Source organism: Lepisosteus platostomus, chromosome 26 (genome assembly GCF_059453375.1).
Source record: "Lepisosteus platostomus isolate fLepPlt1 chromosome 26, fLepPlt1.hap1, whole genome shotgun sequence".
NCBI classification, from domain to species: domain Eukaryota; kingdom Metazoa; phylum Chordata; class Actinopteri; order Semionotiformes; family Lepisosteidae; genus Lepisosteus; species Lepisosteus platostomus.
The window spans coordinates 7,234,535-7,254,841 of NC_142636.1; the positions used below are offsets into that span (position 1 = coordinate 7,234,535).

Here is a 20,307-nt window from a genome sequence, read left to right on the forward strand (position 1 = left end):
GTGAAATGCCAGCTATGTGAATTTGTTGCAGTTTGCAGCAATAGTGTTTCTTGTGGTGCTCAAATTATTTCAAGTCCATGGTTTTTGCCTGCCCCCCCCGGGTTGCTGGGTTGCTGAGCTGAACCCCCCCGGAACGAGAGTGATGAAGGTGGTGTGGCGAGCGACCTCTGAAACACGCGCCCATGTTGTCAACTACTGGTAAAGTCAGGAGGCCGAGGCGCTGCCTCTGGCCTGCCAATCAGGAAGTGGGTGGGGCCTGCTGTTGCCCTGGGCAACATAACCCCTCCCCCTTTCTTGTGCAGCAGGAAAGTGTGCAGGGCCTTGTGGGAAATGTCAGTGCTAGTCAATAACACAGCTTGCAGTTCTACAGCCCAGCTGCCCCCCAGAGGCTGTTGTGGCAGAGCCCGCTGGGAGCTTGGCTAGCACTGAGCGTCACTTCAGCGGCTCGGCTCGTCACGCCCTCTTCCCCCTCCCCCCAGGTGTACGGCGCCGCCATCCAGTTCTACGAGGCGTTCCCACGGGAGCAGCTGTCCGAGAAGCAGCGCGCGCGCCTGGGCCTGGTCAGCGTGGTGGACCGGCGGCCCATCACCAACCGCGCGGTTCACGTCAAGAAGAGCATCTGCGTGCTCTCCCACTGGCCCTTCTTCGACGTCTTCCAGAAGTTTCTCACCTTCATCTACCGCTACTCCATCTCTGGCCCCCACATCCTGCCGCTGGAGAAGTGAGTACCCCTCCGGACCCCCCCACCCCAGGAGACGGGGGCGTGCGAGTTGAATCTCCGAGACGGTTCTGGAGACTTCCTTTTGGAAAGCCGCAGTAATCTACTATAACTCTTCACTCGGGCCAGGTGTGGTCAAGTCCTTTAGTCGTGCGCATGGGGAGGATACAGTCCTGCGGATCTGTGAGTGACCTCTCCCAACGAGATGGTAAATTGCAATGGGTTTTATACAGCAGATTCACACATCTCATTCTAAATTTCCATATTAGGGGTTGTCCTTCTCTCTGCAAACACTTCTTTGCGATTGACAACGTTCTTCTGAAGAAGCAATTTTACCTTGTATACAGACAAAAGGAAATAAGTAAACAGAAGGTGTGAGATGAGCTGCGTTGTAGTATTAATATCAAAAAGTCAATTAATATGCTTGAATTATCCTTTTATACTGTTGCTAACCAGAAAAGGCATGTGAGCAAAGCCAAATAGTCACTGTATTGTGTACTTATAGGTCAATGTTAAAATTCTTCCTCAGGCCCGATTCATTTTTGCAAAGAAAAATGACTTTAGTGGCCTTTTTCTCTCACAGTACTGTGAAATAAGATCGATTTGTCCATTCTCCACCAAAAAAGCAACCCGAACCCTCCGGAAATGTGGCAGTGGCCTACAATTTTTTTATTTATCGGGACGACAAAGCCCACTGGGAAGCATCTGCAGGAAGCGGCGCATGCTGGGAGGTGGTGTGACGGTCCGGGCGCTGTGGATTCCTGGGGTTTCCGCCCAGTCCTGGGAGCGATGAGGATGGGTCGCTGGCTGGGGATGTCGAGGGTTCACACCGGCCGCCGTGGAAAGCGAACTCTGTCGGTTCTGAGGGGCGCTGGGGAGCGGGGCGGGCGGCGTGTTGCTGGAAGCCTTGCGTGCCTGCGGTAGGGAAATCCTTACGTCACGGCTCCTCCTGGAGCCTGACCTCGCCTACGTGGAGAGAAGGAAACTCCGGGACAGGGGAGGGGACCTCCGGCTCAGGACTTCTGCTTTCAGTTCCCATCCTTGTTTTGAAACGGTGACATCAGACCACTTGTCTTGCACACAGACTACCCAGAAGGAAGGTTACAAGTGAGAGGAGAACAAGTTCAAGTTCAAGGTTATTGTTACGTATCCGAGTACAATGAAATGCCTACTTGTGTTTTATCCTCACATGACAAATGACATAACGCCGGTATGTCGCCAGCATATTGCCAGCAGCCATATCACCCTGCAACTCACAACTGGCAGCCCCACTGGAGCTCAGCGGGTGTGAGCCTGGTCAGTACCTGGATGGGAGACTTCTGGGAAAAAGCTGAGGCTGCTGCTGGAAGAGGTGTTAATGGGCCAGCAGGGGGCGCTCACCCTGCGGTCCATGTGGGTCCTAATGCCCCAGTATAGTGATGGGGACACTATACTGTAAACAGGCGCCGTCCTGTGGATGAGATGTAAAACCGAGGTCCTGACTCTCTGTGGTTATTAAAAATCCCAGGGCGTTTCTCGAAAAGAGTAGGGGTATAACCCCGGCGTCCTGGCCAAATTTCCTATTGGCCCTTACCAGTCATGGCCTCCCAATAATCCCCCTCTGTGAATTGGCTTCATTATTCTGCTCTCCTCCCCACTGAGAACTGGTGTGTGGGGAGCGTTCTGGCGCACTATGGCTGCCGTCCCATCATCCAGGTGGGGGATACACACTGGTGGTGGTGGAGGGGATCCCCATTTCCTGTAAAGCGCTTTGAGTGGAGTGTCCAGAAAAGCGCTAAGTGTAAGCAATTCTTCTTATTATTATAACATTGACATAGAAAATGCCTTGGCAAATGACATCTCAATTCTTGGAGACAGGAACAGGGGAGCAGCTATCATTTTAACCAGCATTTAGATAGCAACTGTGTGTGAAATTCAAGTAATGGCAGTATTTTGAGTTCAGTGAAAAACAGGGGTGTCAGTGGGGGCGGGAGGATTTAAGAGGTGGAGTTTAGGAGTCGTAAGGCTGCAAGTTAGAAGCTTTCTTTGAACCTAGAGGACTGGGCTTCTGTACTTCTAAATATTATTCCAGTAGGAAGAAGAGAGAAAAGTGCATTCCCAGGAGGGTTTTGGTCTTCGATGATATTATTTGCTGTTCTGAGGCGGCGTGTGGTGAAAATGGTCTGCATTGAAGGGATTTGTGTACCAGTGACGGCCTCAGCTGTCTCCACCACCTTCTGTACTTTTTTACATTCATGAGCTGAGCATTCGATATGTCTCGCACGTTTTGTTGCTCGTGATTTATTGAGCGGAGAATCCCGGAGTACTGTGCCATGAAATGGCTGCGTTGTGTGTTCCAGACTCCCGCCACTCTCTGTGTAAAGCGAAGTGCTTCCTTTCTCCTATGGCCTTCAGACCGTTACTCACTTTTGGTCCTGAGTTAAACTACCAGGAGAAGATATACTGCCTGTGCATCGTTGGCTCAGACAAAAGAATTAATGTTTTGTCCTTCTGCAGAAATTCCCACCATTTAAACTTCAGGCAGCACATTAGTGAGAGCAGTTCTGAAAGCAAGGGAGGGTTACACATCCAGGGCGCTCTGTGACGCCAGTGACCTCCCAGGCACCTGCAGTCAGGCAGTGACATCAGTGCAGGACGGGCCTCACCTCCAATCAGTGCTGACTCTCCTGTGTGACGCCGCGGAGCTCGACAGCCAGCTGTTCGTCCTCAGAGGGGTTCCACAGCCCAGATTCTTCCAGCAGCCTTCCTCGTTACACTTTCACTGTTCAACCTCAGCAGGCTAGAGTGGCAGGGTTTTGAAATGAAGAACCTGAGCCCAGCTGTTTTTGTAACCCTGTTGCTGGGTGTCTCCTTGAACAATAAGGTATCGCGAGCCCGAGTCGTCCTCCGCACTGCTGAGGCTCGTCACGTTTGAAAGGCTCCCGAGTGATCACAGAGAAAGGTGCTGATCTAATTTACAAGATAAGAGAGACCCCCCCCCCCCCCCCTCCTCAACCCCCACCCTGCCTGTCACTGACTGGCTGTGTAATTGATCACGTTTCTCTACCTGTCTTCACTACAGACACATCTCCAGCTTCATGCACAACGTGCCCTTCCCCTCTCCACAGCGGCCTCGCATCCTGGTGCAGGTAAGAGTCTGGTGTGCCCACCTGCTGCGGGCGCCTCCCTGATCCCCCCATTGGTCACAAACCCGGTGGCCAGTTGCCTGAAATGCCTGTTTCATCCCAAGGCTCTGGGCTAAAGAGTTTTGCAGAGTGTTTTTTAATACCGAATGTCTGTGCGCTGTGTCAGTAATTGCCAGCCCCGGTCTTCGGACCAGCAGACACCTACACTGCTTTGCAAAAGTATTCACCCCCCTTGGTCACATTTTATTGCATTCCAGCATTGAACCATGATGTATTTAACTGAGACTTTTCGCACAACACAAAGTACTCTACAATGTCAAAATATCCTAAAATCATGTGAAACCCCTCAACTGCACACAGGTGGGCTCCAGTCAAGTAATTCTGTGATGTGGAGAAGAGAGTTGGTTATTTCAGAGCTAATTCAGGTGTATCAAAGCAAGGGGGTGAATATTTATGCATTCAATTATTTTCTGTTTTTTATTTTAAATTAATTTTAGTAAAACGTCTGGGTTTTTTTTTTCAGTTCGACGTTATAGAGTACTTTGTGCTGATGATAAAATGTGAGGAAGTCCAAGGGGGAGTGAATACTTCCGCAAGGCGCTGTAACTACATTAAACGGGCTCCGTTGTGTTAGAAGGTCAAATTAAAGGTCAAAGGTCAGGTAAAATGAAAAAATGTACCTGCTAGAAAAATGAACGAGCCACAGGAGTTCAGAGAGTGGAATCGCGCAGGCTAAGGTGTTTTAGAACAGCAGTACTGTACTGAGCCTCTCGGCGAAGGTGATTAAAGAGGAGATGGATGCCCATGTGTTCTGACTGGCTCCACAGCAGCGCAGTGTCTCTGGGTTAAGAGAGGCGCGCAGAATTCCGGCAGCAGCAGAATGGAGGTCAGGAAGCAGTGAGAGGTGGTTTAATTACCGCTGCCAGGCCTCCAGAATGGCTGCCAGTGTCCTGGTTTACTTCGCCCGCTCTGCACTGTGCCCCTGGGCATCCCTCCTGCCCTCCTGCCTCCGCGGTGACGGTCTCTCTCCTTTGCAGCTCTCGCCCTACGACAACCTGTTGCTGTGCCAGCCGGTGTCCTCTCCGCTGCTCCTGAGGTAGGCCTTTGCTGTTGAGGTTCCTCGTCTTTCTCTCTCTCTCTGCTCCTGAGCACGGGCAACCACCCGACTCCCCTGTTCGCAGGAGACGCTTTGAGTCAGGACGAGGTTACGCAGCTGGTCTTGCAAAGGCAGAAATGTCCCAGGCGGGTTTAAGCATCGTGTGGTGTGATGATTAGCGCTGTTGCCTTGTACGGTAGCTCTTGGGGCCCATAGTTTGAATCCTACTGGGGGTGGGACCATCTGTGTGGAGTTTGCGTGCTCTCCTGTGTGGGTTTTCTCTGAGTGCTCCAGTTTCCTCCTCCATTCGAGTTTCTAAATTGCCCCCTTTAGGGGCAGGGAGAGCCGCTAGCCTCTCACGTGGGTTGAGCTCACTGCTTTTGTGCACACCAAGCTTTTGTCCGAGTTCAGTTTCAATGTTATTGTTCTCAGCTGAAATTAAATGGCTAGCAGAGGAAGCATTTTTTGCTGGAAAAAGAAATCCATTTGTCTGGAATTGTGAGCGATATACACCGACAGTGGTATACCAATCGAAGAACCTTGTGCAAGGTGCTGGATTCAAAATTAAATCGGTATAAAAGGAAACGTTCTTGCATGGCTGCTCATGTGCTTCATAGCTATTTAGTAAGTCAGAGCTGGGGAAAGTTTCATTCTCTCGAAGGATCTTGTTGGATGGAAACGGTAATCTGGCGTGAGGAATTTTTTGTATTGGTGATGGATACGTCAGTATTTTCCAGTGCTGCATTCTCATCACTTTTGGTTTCCCTGAATCCGATTAATTATCCGGTTTGGGTGCCAGAGTTTTAGATGTTGGAGCCCGTTCCCAGTGTGAGGCAGGAAGGGGGACACAGCCGAGCTGCTCCTATCCAAATTGAGCCAGATGATCCTTGCTGAGGGCTCTTGTGATGCCTCCTGGTTAGAATTACCAGTGTATTTTGTAACTGGGACCTCTGGTTTCTGCATCTGTTCCAGCTGCCTCTTTGCCCTTAAACTTTAATTAACCCTCTTTGAAAGAGCTCGTCAGCTTCATTAAGATGGCAGCTACTACCTGCTGTCTGCTTGGGAACTGGATGCTTTCAATGCGGCTTCAGACTTGCAACGGCCTCAAAAGTCATTCAGATACTCAGGGTCAGGCTGAGCCAGGTGCCGGATTTCCCATGAGGCACCGTGACTGAAACAACACGCTGGCGATCGGCTTGAGGTGCTCCAGATCAATAATCGGACGCTGCTCTAGACACTAGCAGTGTGGAAGTGATGGTGGCTCGACTCACTCCATCAATCAGGGGGTTTAGCATTAGAATAGTTTCAAGTGCATCATAAGGAACAAGTAAAAGGTTTTGTTGAAAAGAGAAGAAAGGAAACGTTTCCGCTCTGGGGCCTTCTTTAGGTGTGTGGAGTTCACAACCCAAGCAGGCTGCACAGCCGAAACGTTGTTTCCTTTCTTCTCTTCTCAGCCTGGAATAAACCTTTACTTGTTCCTTTGCAGCCCCCACCTGCTGATGCAGCTCCCCTACCTGAACGAAAGTGCATCAACGTCATTGAATTGTCATTCATCCCTCTTTTTGCACATTTCGGAGTGCAAGTGCCCAGGGCCTACGAACCCCCAAATCCGGCCCTGGCTAGGCCCTGCTGCTGCAGTGCGATGGAGCAACAGCTGGTGAAAATGTGGCCATGAGGCTGTAGATGCCTTGTACCGATACGAGAGCAGGAGATCGAATCAGGTCTCGGAGTGAAGCCAATCAAGTAGTGGGCCAGTGACTGTAAACGTCACCTGGTAGCTTGACCTCGACAGCTTTTCCGTTTTAATTCTCAGCCTCCCTGGGCCGAAGTTTATTGGGGCGTCAGGCAATCAAAAAGCACTTAACACACAGATGGGGATCCACTTCACCCCCCCAGAGCAGCTGATCAGGGGGAGACAGGAGAGGTTGTTCCACCAGGTGAACTGGCAGACTGTTGCGGAGCCAGGCCCTGTTCAGAGACAGGCCACAGGATACAGAGAAAAGAGTCGCCCACAGTTGCGCCGTTTTTTAAGTGAAAGAAAGACAATGCAGAATGTTTTTTTTATTCTGCATAACATTATTAAACTGTTAAGATGGTCCAAGCGTCTTTGTTTAAAACCTCCAGTCTGATTTGGAAGGCCCTACCAAGCTCTTTGGCTTTGATATATATATATAAACTTCATATTTTACGACGTTTACATTTTCAGTTTTGTAGCAATAAAACGCGAATCTGTGAGGCCCAGAGGTGGCCGGGTCCCTGCCGGTTCGTTTGGGTGACTACGCGTCTGTCTCGCACCCGTGCCGAGGACGGTGCGGCAGCTGCTGCCGGTTCTGTGCGCCTGGTTTCAGGCTCCTGCCCTGGTCGGGCTCGGACTCGGTCGCTGTTGGCGCGGCAGCGACGCAGCGGGCTGGAGAAGGTCGCCCCGTTGAATTAATTTACGCAGGAAAGACGCGGGCAGGTCCGTGAATTTGGCAGAGCCTTTAACGGTCTCCTGCCCGGCGGTCAGCTTGCGTGCGTTTGTCCCTGTGCCCCCACAGCGGCGCCAGCTTCCTGAAGCTGCTCCAGAACCTGGGCCCGGAGAACGCGGCCACGCTCCTGCTGGCGGTGCTGACGGAGCACAAGCTGCTGCTGCACTCCCTGCGGCCCGACGTGCTCACCTCCGTGAGCGAGGCGCTGGTGTCCGTGAGTGCCGCGCCGTGCCCGCGCCCGCGCCGCCACGACCCGCCCCCGGGGGGCGCGCAGAACGCTCGCTCCCACACACGCTCGCGCTGGCCCATGGGATGCCACATTTTTCTTAGATCGGGTGACCCCTCTCTCTTATCGGGCACCCCCCCCCAGTTTAAAGGTGAAATCAAGTTTTTAAGCGATTTCATTATGATGTATAGATATCGATTGTAAAATTGGGCTCACTGCAGATCAGGAGCTCTCTCACACAGTCAGAGTTGAGCCAGAATGGATGAAAAAAACTCTGCAAGACGTGGGGTGGAGAGTTTACTGTTGATGCTTGAAACTGTAATAGAACAGGGATAAAGTGCCCCAGTCTTTTCAAGCGTATCTGAAGATGACAAGGACTGGTCTTTACCCCATCCATATGAGTGATCCCTCCCCACAGTAATCAATGATCCTGATTTTTTTTGTATTTTAAAAAATCAAATTTCTCTTAAATCTTTTTGCGATTTTAACCCAGTTGTCTGTGAGGAATGATTCTTTATCTACAAGGCAAACAGGTTGACTAAAAAAAATAACCTGTTTGGGGAGGGGTGGAAATTGTGACAGGCTCAACTATGGCCACTAACCCGAGATCAATTTGTTGTTGTTGCCAAGTTTGAAGACTTTTTTTTAACAACCCCACTGCAATCTCCTCTTCCGTAAAGGGGCACAGAGGACCAGCTTTCAAGGAGAGAGGTTTGGGAATAACACTTTGACAGGGCTGAGAAGGGGTGTGGACTGCGGGTCCTGGACGTATGCGTCTGGCCTTCCCCTGTCCACTCCCGGCGGGCAGTGGTGACCGAGAGGGGGGCTGGGGCCTGCGGGCGCCTGCCCGCCTCTGACCCTCTCCTCTCCGTGCGCCTGCAGATGACCTTCCCCCTGCGCTGGCAGTGCCCCTACATCCCTCTGTGCCCGCTGCGGATGGCCGACGTGCTGTGCGCCCCCATGCCCTTCATCGTGGGCGTCCACTCCAGCTACTTTGATCTCTACGACCCCCCGGCCGACGTCATCTGTGTGGACCTGGACACCAACACCATCTTCCAGTGCGTGGGGGGGGGGGGGGGTTTGAACGGTTTCCTGTTTCCTGTCGGTAGTTTCCCGGGCTCCTGGGAATCCGCTGGAATCACACCAGTAACACAGCGGGGGTACAGGGGCATCGGCCTGGTTTGAAGGGGAACTGCGACGGTGCTGTTATATTTTGGGGTTAGATGATGAGGGCGTTTCAGACCACACTAAGAGTAAAATGGACACAGTGACTTGTAAAAACCTCCAATGTACATCACAGAATAACTGGTATTTCCAGGCTTGCACAGCGCCACATTCTGTCATTCAGAATGAGGCAACAAGACCTGACGTATTGTGGCCTTCTTACACTGTAAACACCTCTTTTAATCCAACAGAAATAATGCTCTCAATCTCCAGACTGTTTAGCTGACAAATACTCCTTACTTGTTAACTCTGGATGAAGATCCCGTTGGAACATTTCTGTGGTGAAGTGTCTGTTGCACTACCGGCACGTATTCGCTTGTACATCACGTTACACTAGTCATGACCGTGACTAGTGAGCAGGAAGGGCTGTGTCACGTCACGATTCACAGACTCTCGACTCCACAGAAACTCTCCCTCTCTCCTGTGGAGAGACCAGGGGTTTGTGACACCAAGGCCACTTACAGTACCTTCACAGAGTTCACGATTTTGTGCTCAATCTGAAATATGTCCCAATTTTTTAATATCATCAATGAATTTATTTTGTTACTGGTTTGAGAAAGTGGGACTGCAGTTTCCCTCTGAAAGGACGTACATGTAAACTTGGTTACTTCCAACGGTAAAAAGTCATTTCTTCCAGAATCTCATCTAAGCCATTTCTGGATGGCTGGGTAGTTTGTTCCAATAACCTGCCTTATTTCAAATAGGATTCAAATCCTTTTGTATTGGCTCTCCTGCTGGCTGGCCTCACCCAGGTGGCTCGTGATGTGACCAAGGTGAGACCGGTAATTTCCAATGTCTGGACTGAAACCCTTCGGGAGGCTTTCCTTTACACTAAGGGTGGTGGGGGCATGGAACACACTGCCCAGCCACGTTGTCCTTGGAACGTCAGAGAAAGAGTCCCAGCACGTTTAATGGGTTGAGTGCAGCTCCTCTCCTCCAGTTTCCCCAGCGTGATTGCTGTTCATCTGTTGTAGATCAGAGGATAAGAAGCCCCTGTCCTGGAGGTCTCTGCCCCGCAAGCACTGCAAGATCCTGCTGGCTTCTCTGAGCAGCCTGCATCAGCAGCTGGAGAAGAGTGAGTGCCTTCAGGACTCGGAGCTTTTCATGGGCACCTACATCAGGGCCTCTCCCTCTCTGGCTTAAGGGATAGCCCATCTCCTCTGCATGCTGTCCAATGTAAATGAAGGCTACAACCGAAAATCCTAGGAAAAGTCGTGCAGTGTGACACCAGCATTAGATTGTAAGGGTTTGAGTCTGTTAGAAAATGAATCGAGTGGCAGGTTGAAGAATGTAAACGAGGGGAAGTGATTTCTGCTGCCGGGCTCCAGGGTTCCTGAGTGTTTTTGGGAGGTGGGGAGGGCGTGACTTGTACGGCCAGCACTCATCGCAGACTCTCTCCCCCCCCCCCCAGTCTGCAGCCCTGGCCAGGAGGAGGCCACGCTGGAGTTCCTGCTGACCGACTATGACGTGATCTACAGGCGGCAGAAGCAGCTGGAGCTGGAGATCCAGGAGGCCTTCCTGCGCTTCATGAGCTGCCTGCTGCGGGGCTACCGGGCCTTCCTGCTGCCCATCACCCAGGCCCCCTCCGAGAGGACCACGGACTGCAGCAGCCTCTTCAACCTGCACGGTGCGCCTGCCCGCTGCTGCCCACTGCTGCCCACTGCTGCCCACTGCCCGCTACTGCCCCCTGCCCTCTGCTCACAGCCCTCTGCCCACTGCCCACTGCTGCTCGCTGCCCACTGTTGCCCCCTGCTCACAGCCCACTGCTGCCCACCGCTGCCCAATGCCTTCTGCCGCCCACCACTGCCCCCTGCCCGGCCTTGTCTGTGTCACTTACAGGAAGACCATTCCAACTTAAGCCATCAGTTAACCTAGCCTAATTATTATCTTTTTAATACCATGTCCATTTGCAGTTGCCACTCAAGTTTAGGCACCTTGTATCTGAAACAAATATGATCTATCCTACCATTTCCAGGACCTGATCTAATAATGAGCTAGGTGACCAGAGACCAGTTCATTGTAAGGCAGACATGCACTCAAAGAGAATAGAGAGATCCCAGTTAACCTGGACAGAGTTTCTTTACACTGTGGGAGGAAACCGGAGCACCTGGAGTAGACCCACCCAGACCTGAGAACACGCAGACTCCACACAGAGCCTTCCAAGAGCTCTGAAGCAGTAACACTAACCACAGTGCTGCTGTACTGCAGGTGATTTATCTTTTGATCGTACTCCTGTTTCATCCAGGAGGGTGCGCTAAGTTATTCGTTCTAGATGCAGGGTGACTCTCCTCATACTCCCTTCCCCGTAAGTAAAGAGCTTGGCGGAGTGACGGAGATAATCTCCAGCTCTGATCCCGAGGCCTGGAGAAGAACGCTTACCCGGACTCTCCTTGCAGGGTTCCTGAAGTCCCGGGACCGGGCCCAGCAGAAGTTCTACATCCAGCTGACCCGCACTCAGATGTTCACCCAGTTCATCGAGGAGTGTTCCTTCGTCAGCGACCGCCACGCCTGCCTGGAGTTCTTCGACGAGTGTGTGCAGAAGGTGGCTGTTCCCCTCTCTCGCTCTCCCCCCTCCCCCTCTCACCCCGGCCCATTCTCTTCTTGTAAATCTCTGGAGTTCTGTTCCCGGTGGCTTTAGAGGGAAACTCTGAGCTCTTCCAGCCTCCTCTTTTCCTCCCTCTCTTTCCCGTCTTCAGCAGAAACGTTACAAAGGACAGGAGGTCATTCAGCCGGTCTGGCCCATGTGGTAGTTTGTAGGTAATCGATCTAGGGATCCATCCTTTCTTTTTAAAGGAGCCATGATTTGGGCTTTAACAGCATGACTGGGTAGCTCGTTCCACACTCCCACAACTCTCTGTGCAAAACAGCGCCCCCTGTTCTCAGATTCGTGCACCAACTCTTCCACCCCGTTTCCCCTTGTGACGTCTAGTTGCAAACCTGTTCAGAAGGCATGGGATTTATATCTCTAACTTATTAAATATTTGTTATTGCTTTGTTTCTCATTTAGAGTCAGGTTTGTAAACATAAAGAACAAGAATTAATATGCTGAGCTCTTTTTTTAATAATATGCAAGGTGTATCAGCTTTGACAGTATAACTGGATATCTTGCTCCATGCTCCCACAGCTCTTTGGGTAAAAAAGTGCCTCTTTCCAGTGCACTTCCACATAGTTTGCACTTGAGCCCTGTGGTCTGTGTGGGAAAGGGGCCTGAGTGACGTACAGCAGTAAAGCCCTGGAGTAGCAGGAAGGACTCTGGAGCCCATAACCCACTCCCAGTCTCTCTTCTCCCTCACTTTGATCGTGCTGCATTGGCGGGGGTGTACCAGTAGGGGGCGATGTTGGAGGGCATTAACACCCCACGTGTCCCTGACGCAGGTGGACGTGGAGCGGCCGGAGGAGGTCCGGCTGATCGACCTGGACGAGAGGCACAGCGGGGAGCACACGGTCTTCATCATGCCCCCCGAGGAGCCCCAGGGGCCTGAGGGCACCGAGTGTCCTGCCCCCTACAGGTAGGGTGGCATCCAGGCGGGGCCACGGCCATCTGACCCGGGCAACGCTCTCCTCTCCTTCTCTCTCATACGCCAGTGACCCGTGTATAAATAACAGCAAGATGACCGTTGCTGCAGTGTGGTCAACCCTCCTGAGCCCTGAATGGGGGCGAAGGGTTTTTATCCAGGTGCAGACACCGTACCCAGAATGCTCCAGCAAACGCACCTGTATAAATGCCCCCCCAACATGTGTGCATTTGTGTGTCACTAAATCGTAACCTATGGAAGTCACTTTGGAAGCATCAAGTCAGACGTATTGATATTGATGACACGTTTCTGCCTTTTCTCTTTGCATTTCACGTACGCCTCTCTTCATTCCAGACAGTGGGCAGTCCCTGTCCCCAGCGTAGGACAGGCTCAGTGTAGAATCAGGGGTTTTGGAAGAGGCTGCAGAGAATGTCGCTTGGCACTACCGGCAGATTCCGGGGAGCTTTACAGTGGGATTAACTCAGAGGTCAATTGGGACCTGTGGATTTAATTAATTGGAATTGGATTTATGTCTTGAAGCAACTACAGTGCCTTCCAAAGGTGGTGTCCCATTTTGTTTAATTAGATTCTGGTCTCTACCCATTTTTAAAGGAATAAGGAAAGGTTAATTCCACACTGAAATGTAGAGCGGAGAAATGCAGGGGTTTGCTGTTCAGATGGGAGAGAGGGAGAAGAAGGTAGCAGGGATGCAACGCACAGGAGAACTGTAACAGGGTCCAGACGAAGGGAATTCTGGGGCAGAGGTGTGAAATGCTGACATCTGTTTATTTTGCCCCTCCCATGTGGGCGTGTCTCTGCAGCTACGAGACGTTCCCCTCCCTGAAGGCGGAGCTCTTTGATAGGCCGCAGGATCTGCTGAGAGTCCAGGCTAAGGAGAGTGCCCCCAGCAGCCCCGCCCCTCGGCGCACTAAGCAGGTACCACTCGCTGCTGCTTGGACACGCCTCCCAGCTGACACCCCCCATGGAGGCACCTCCCATCTGACACACCCCCATGGAGGCACCCTGAGACCTGAACTGGGAACCCCAGAAATATAGCCGGCAGTAGAAAATTACACTGGTTTACTTACTAGGCCTGTACAACCCCTTTTAATTTCTTCACATTATGGTCAGCCAGGTGCAGCAGCAGCTGTGTGCTGATGACTTAATTGTTGTGGTCAGTGTGACAGGAGAGGTGTAGGGTTTATTCCAGTTATAACATCATCAGAACAGTGACACACACGAGGAGGCCATCAAAGCCTGTTTGAGCTAGATCTCACCCAGCTGCTTGAAAGAAACCAGCTTCATCGACTGTTTAGCTTGTTCCACACTCCCACTACCCTTTGTGTAAAGACGTGTTCTTGGTATTTATTGTACTGGCCACTTGTGACCTCTGGCTCCTCATTCCCTGCTCTTCCTGAAGAGGGATGTTGAGTTTGTTGATGACTTTGAGGATTTTGAATACTTTTGATTCCTTTTGAATACCCTGTCGTCTCCCCTGTTCAGGACTGAGAACGTTCAGGTCCTTAAGTCTGTCTGTCCAGGAGGTTCCCTTAAGCCCTGGAATGTATCCGATTCATCCCTGAATTTCCTGGGAGCAGTAAGCACATTGCCTGGGGGTAGATATCGATATGGAATAGATACCCCATTTCCTGAGGGATCTGATCCCAGGCTGATCGGTAGACTGGTCAAGACGAGTTGCAGCCGCAGTCCCGATGGCTGTGACAGGAAGCAGCCTGAAGGGGGTTTCTCTCCACGCTCTGTTTTTCAGGAGATCAAGCTGGCACAGAAGCGGGCACAGAAGTACGCCTCTGTGCCCGAGATGTGGTCTAAGTGCCTGCTGGGCCACTGCTACGGCCTGTGGTTCATCTACCTGCCCACCTTCGTCCGGGCGGAGAGCGCCAAGGTGCGGGCGCTGCAGACGGCCTACGAGGTGCTGAAGCACATGGAGACCAGGAAGGTGGTGCTGCCCGACGAGGCGAGTTCTCCCTCTCAGTTGTGGAAGACTGCATTTCTGACCTTGACCAGTGGGCGGCGCCGGTGCACCAAGAATCGTACTTCTCCCTGACACGAAAAAACAGTCTGTTTCCCGAGCAGTTTCGCCACTGAGGGATGGACAGACTGGATTAGGCCAGGAGAGGATGACGAGGCTGAGGAGCGAGATTGTGGGGTTTTCAACTTCAAAGCATGTCTGAGCTCTTCAGGTGCTAATGCTTTAAAGAGACCTGGAGACCCCGCAGACACACTGGATTAGGGTCGGGACCCCTGGCTTAGCGGGTCTGTGTCCTCATCTAATAATAAGTCTCACACTTCTGTAGCACTTTTCCAGACACTCCACTCAAAGCTCTTTACAGGTCATGGGGATCCCCTCCACCCCTACCAGTGTGTATCCCCCACCTGGATGATGCTCCAGTCCGCTCCCCACACACATGAATCCTTTAAGGCCTGATCATGCCAGATCTGATGCATGAAGTAAACCAGTCAGCAGCTCCATCACCCTGCAGCTCCCAGCTGGCAGCCCCACTGGAGCTCAGCAGGTGTGAGCCTGCCCAGTACCTGGAGGGGAGACTCCTGGGAAAAAATGAGGCTGCTGCTGGAAGAGGTGTTAGTGGACCAGTAGGAGGCGCTTACCCTGCAGTCTGTGTGGGTCCTCATGCCCCAGTATAGTGACAGGGACACTGTACTGTAGAAAGGTGCTGTACTTCGGATATTTGAGGATTTTTCATATTAGCCTCCTTATTGGCAGCGTTGCCTCCCAGCGACCTCTGCACTGCACAGGCAGAAGGAGGCGCTGCTGCTTCCACTAGGAGCTGCCCCTCTCGGGCCCCGTCAAGGGGGGCCTCCTGGGTGAAGCCCGTCCCAAATTTACTGCCGTGGGCTGGAACCTCCGACGTCAATATCGTCCAGCTCCTTGACTGGCTGAGCCACGCAGGAGCTGCTTCTGATGGGTCATGGGATGCCTACATTCTCGTCTTTCCCCTTCTGTCTTAAGAAAATAATGATGGAACAAGCAATAATAATAATAATAATAATAATAATAATAATAATAATAATAATAGCTTACACTTATATAGCACTTTTCTGGACACTCCACTCAAAGCGCTTTACAGGTCACCAGTGTGTATCCCCCACCTGGATGATGCTCCAGTCCACTCCCCACACACCAGCTCTCAGTGGGGAGGAGAGCAGAGTGATGGAGCCAGTTCAGAGAGGGGGGTTATTAGGAGGCCATGATTGGTAAAGGCCAGGGGGGGAATTCAGTTGTGCAGGGAGATACTAAGGTGTTGCTTCACATCTCCACTAGGAGTCCATCCAGAAAACAGCAGCCAGTGATCTGGGTCTTAAAGCATTGTGTCACACAGCCCAGTGGTGCTGTAACTCAGAGCCAACAGAGCACTCAGACTGGAGGATCCGTGGAGAAACAGGGATCCGAGGACATGGGCGTTAGTTAAGCACCTTTCTCTTTGGGAATTCTGTCCTGATCTGCGTCCGTAGCCAGGGTGGTAGGATCGCGTGTTGCTGCGTGAACAGCAGCTCCGTGCTCGTGCGGAAAGCAGGGGTAACGGGACGCGCCTCTGTGTCGGCAGGTGTGCTACCGGATCCTGATGCAGCTGTGTGGGCAGTACGGCCAGCCCGTCCTGGCAGTGCGGGTGCTGCTGGAGATGAAGAAAGCGGGCATCACGCCCAACACCATCACTTACGGCTACTACAACAAGGTGGGTGGCACCCGGCGCGCCCTCTCGTCCCCAGACAGGGCCTCGGGCCGGGTGGCCCCGCGCTCTGGAAGAGACGTCCCCGCGGCTTGGAACAGACCAGCTGGCAGGGGGCGTGGGGTGTCCGGCGGTCTTCTTGTGAGCTGGCAGCACAGCCCCAGCAGCTGGACGTAAAATGGCGAGACAGAACTCCCGCTGTTCAAAAAAGATTGCAGTGATCTGCAGAGTGTTGCTAGATCGATGTTCGAGATCTGTTCGTGGGTGTCTCCTTCTGTTCCTTCGCTGTTGACTTTGTCCTATGCGCCTTTGCAAAGCGTCTTGCGCAGAACAAGCCGTGACCAGCGCCTGCTGAATGAGAAAACAGACATCCCAGCAGCTTCACGATAAGGAAGTGCTAAGGCAGACATTGCAGAGATCAGTTGTCTTTACTGCAGAAGAAGGGAGGGTTATAGTGGGGTTGCTGGAGAGTCTTTTCAGTCTGGATTTTTACATTTCTCTCGTAAATCAGAGGACAGCATCATGCTCCACTTTTGTTTTCTGTCGGTACTGAGGTTTACTCTAGGAAGACGTTAGAGGAATAAGAAAAAAACAGTCCGTAATGTGGCCAGGCCTGGTCCTGGAGAGACCCATAGATCACACTGAAGTTGTCAATTTCTTAGATCGGTTTCATTTTGACTCCAGAAGCTGATGATTAATTCAGTTTAGTAGTTCAGATCATCTGGCATTAAAATGCCAACATCCTGTGGCTCTTAAGGACCACTGGGGTGGAATGGAACCAATAGACATATTAAACTGATTAAAACTCTACTGCTTTGCACATTGATGATTTGGACCCAGGACTGGGGTTGGCCACTTCTGCCCTGTAGTATTGCCTCTGCTGTTAGTTAGCTTAAAATGGAGCCTGCTGGGAGTTTTTGAAGACCTCTTGCATCATGAGGTGACGCACTAACCCGGGTGGTTGCACTGACCTGCACTCCCGCCCCCGTCCTGCAGGCGGTGCTAGAGAGCAAGTGGCCCTCCACCAGCCACGGCGCCCGGCTGCGCTGGGCCAAGCTGCGCAACGTGGTGCTCGGCGTGGCGCAGTTCCGGCAGCCCATCAAACTGCGCCAGCAGGGGGAGTCGCCCTTGTGTTCCCGGGCAGGTAAGGGCTCTCGCGTCGGGTCTCGTCTCTGTCCTGTGGGGGTACAGAAAGAGTTACGGTTGCGGGGTGCACAGAGGCTGCTCGCTTTCGGGGTCACCTGATATCAGTGGGAACAAACTGATAATCTGGTAGAGAATCTCTGAAAGCCCCACTCCCACTCCACCCTGATCAGGACACTCGCTTTCACTCCTGCTCACATCCCCTGCACAATATGGAGAGCCAGGAGCGGTGAGGTAGCAGCTCTAACTGCAGTATCACCCTGCTGCCCCCCCACTAACTTCTGCAGAAACATGTTAAAGATTCGGTACAATTTACCTTTGATTGCAAAATCTGCTGCTTCCTGTACGGTGCACCAACAGGTGAGGTTACTTTCGTATCCTGCGCTCTGATTGGCCTGCCTGCAGATAACCTGGTCGAGCGTCCCCCGAGGCCCCGCCCCCACTCCAGCCTGGTTCGACAGTCCAGCTGGAGCGGCCTGAGTGAAGGCTCCAGCCACGAATCGCTGAGCGGCCCTCTGGTGAAGAGCAACAGCCTGAGCAGCATGCGAGGCCCGGCAGACAGTGAGTAGCCCACGAGAAAGCCCCGAGATTTCAGCTTCTGCTGTCGCCTCTGGTTTACCGACTCATTTGGCCGACGCCTTTATCCAAAGCAACTTACATCTGCACTCAGTTATTCGAGTGACTTGCCCAGAGGTACAACAGCAGTGTCAAAGCTGGGACTGGAAACCACAATCTTCCAGTTACCAGTCAAGACTCCATGCAGCTGCCCATTCAATACACTGGAGGTTCAGTACAAACAGAGCTCTTTTTTCAATATTTATACAATGAAGTGATGTCCCTTTTTAAATCTGATACATGTGCAATATTTATATTTATATGTCCGTGTTTCTTTGGTTGACACTTTTATCCAAAGCGCCTTACATTTGCTCTGAGTTATACAAGTGAACATTGTACTGGAAAGAACTGCTGAAGCCTTTCTCAGGGGTACAGAACCATTGCTATTGCTATGCCTTGAGCTCCACAGTGCCAGGGATGTTCCTGATGTTGCTGCGAGCTTGCCCCAGTGGGCGCTGTTGTAAGGAAATGCTCCGTGCCCACTGTACCCCACGGCAGCTGGGGGATACCAGTCGGAGACCTGACGTGAGCCGGACTGGAACCACAGGATTGGCTGATCCGTTCTGGACCGCCAGAAATTGGTCACTTTTAGTCATAGTGAGGGAGGGGAGGTAGAGGCAGTGATTTTGCGCTTCGGTCTCTTAATACACATTGGGCATTTTCCTGGAGGCCTCTGAGGACTCTCCGTGTCTGTTTAACCATATAGTTGTTTTTGAGAAGCGGAACTTTGAGAAAATCAGAGGGAGTTTTCGGTAGATGTTCAGCTTTGCGTGGATCGGCTCGCTTTTAATCCCCCATCAGGCTTTCTTTAACCTCTGGCCTCATCCGGCAGAGTCCAGGGCGCTCCGGAAGACTGCCCGGCACACCGTGGGCGCCGACGGCCTGGCAGCGGCTGGCAAGCCCCCCGCCCCGGGCCGGCAGCCCCGAGACCCCACGCCCCCGGCCACGCCCCGCGCCCGCTACACCGTGGAGCGCAGCCAGGTCTGCCTGTCCACCTTCTACGCGGACTGCGCCGAGCCCGGCCAGGCCTGCAGCTGCCAGCCAGGAGAGAGGCCAGACAGGTAGGCCAGCCCTCCGGACCCCACAGGCTGGGCCCACCGGTCGAGAGCAGGGCTGACCCTCCGGGCTTCTGCGATTCCGACACCACGGAGTGTAGCGTGCACTAGTGCATTCATTTCTTCTCTGTTGCAGTGTCCATTTTTCTTTAAAAAATCTGGAATGGCATGCCCTAGGCATGGTTAGCATAGCTCACCAACAGTATAGGGACCTCAGGGGTGCAGCAGTGCGCCCCCTTTAGGGCACGTGGGTGGTGCAGGGACACTCTCGCCCATCTTTAAGATAAGATCAGATCATTTTATTAGCCCTATACAATTTCTCATATTAGGAATTTGTCTTTTCGCATACCCCAACTTGCTCTCCATGAGACACACAGACAGGGAGAGAAGCTTGAGGTCAGAGCGCAGGGTCAGCCATTTATATGGCGCCCCTGGAGCAGCTGGGGTGAAGGGCCTTGCTCAGGGGCCCAACAGAGTAAAATTCCTCTGCCGGCTGCGGGATTTGAACCCGCAACCTTCCAGCCACAGGCGCAGATCCTGAGCCACAGAGCCACCGCTCCGCCCCGTAGGAACAGTCCTGAGCACCCAGAGGAGCAGGTTAGAACAGAATGAGATCCCGCACAGTGGGACGGCCTGGGGCTGAGCTGTGTGGCGCGCATGAGGACGATGTGGTGCCCCCCGATTCCTCCCCTTGCAGCCGGCCGGCCGGGCAGCGGGCCAGCCCGGGCAGGAAGGCGGTGGACGAGAACTGCAACAACGTGCGCAGCGCGCCCTCGCCCGGCCGCGGCCTGGCGGGCAAGCTGCAGCAGCTGCTGACCCCCACCAGGCACCGGGCGTCCATGCGGCGCACCGCCAGCGTGGACGAGCGCCCGGCGGCGGGCGGGGGCCTCCCCGGGCGCCGGGTCTCCGAGCAGCGGCAGTCGAGGAAGTCCCAGGTGGCGGAGAGCCTGCTGAAGGCCAAGGACCGGCTCCACCCCGCCGCCTCGGAGGTCAGTGCCCAGCTTGGTCACAGTAAACATCGTGCAATAAAAGAACAAGTAAAGGGTTATTCCCTGCGGAAAAGAAACGGCGTTTCGGCGGTGGAGCCTTCTTCAGGTGTTCGAACTCATCTTACGATAAGTGCACACTCGTGCAAAGTCGTGCAGTCTCTACTGTATACCAGCAGCCATCTCACCCTGCAGCTCCCAGCTGGCAGCCCCACTGGAGCTCAGCAGGTGTGAGCCTGGCCAGTACCTGGATGGGAGACTCCTGGGAAAGCTGAGGCTGCTGCTGGAAGAGGTGTTAGTGGGGCCAGCAGGGGGCGCTCACCCTGCAGTCCATGTGGGTCCTAATGCCCCTGTATAGTGACGGGGACACTATACTGTAAACAGGCGCCGTCCTTCGGATGAGACGTAAAACCGAGGTCCTGACTCTCT

The 20,307-nt window shown here is 52.9% G+C and overlaps 1 protein-coding gene across 1 annotated transcript in view; it reads left to right on the plus strand.

The window, feature by feature from the left end:
* The window catches only part of dennd4b (DENN/MADD domain containing 4B), a 51,829-nt gene that overhangs the window by 22,812 nt on the left and 8,710 nt on the right, over positions 1-20,307 (plus strand). The window contains exons 6-21 of the mRNA XM_088621370.1: positions 480-721; positions 3,780-3,846; positions 4,881-4,939; positions 7,477-7,621; positions 8,516-8,691; positions 9,832-9,932; positions 10,269-10,484; positions 11,254-11,399; positions 12,233-12,366; positions 13,194-13,308; positions 14,141-14,347; positions 15,957-16,085; positions 17,076-17,223; positions 17,628-17,783; positions 18,670-18,898; positions 19,590-19,881. Coding sequence (XP_088477496.1) covers positions 480-721; positions 3,780-3,846; positions 4,881-4,939; positions 7,477-7,621; positions 8,516-8,691; positions 9,832-9,932; positions 10,269-10,484; positions 11,254-11,399; positions 12,233-12,366; positions 13,194-13,308; positions 14,141-14,347; positions 15,957-16,085; positions 17,076-17,223; positions 17,628-17,783; positions 18,670-18,898; positions 19,590-19,881 — 2,562 coding nt within the window. The remainder of the gene's footprint in view (positions 1-479; positions 722-3,779; positions 3,847-4,880; positions 4,940-7,476; positions 7,622-8,515; positions 8,692-9,831; positions 9,933-10,268; positions 10,485-11,253; positions 11,400-12,232; positions 12,367-13,193; positions 13,309-14,140; positions 14,348-15,956; positions 16,086-17,075; positions 17,224-17,627; positions 17,784-18,669; positions 18,899-19,589; positions 19,882-20,307) is intronic.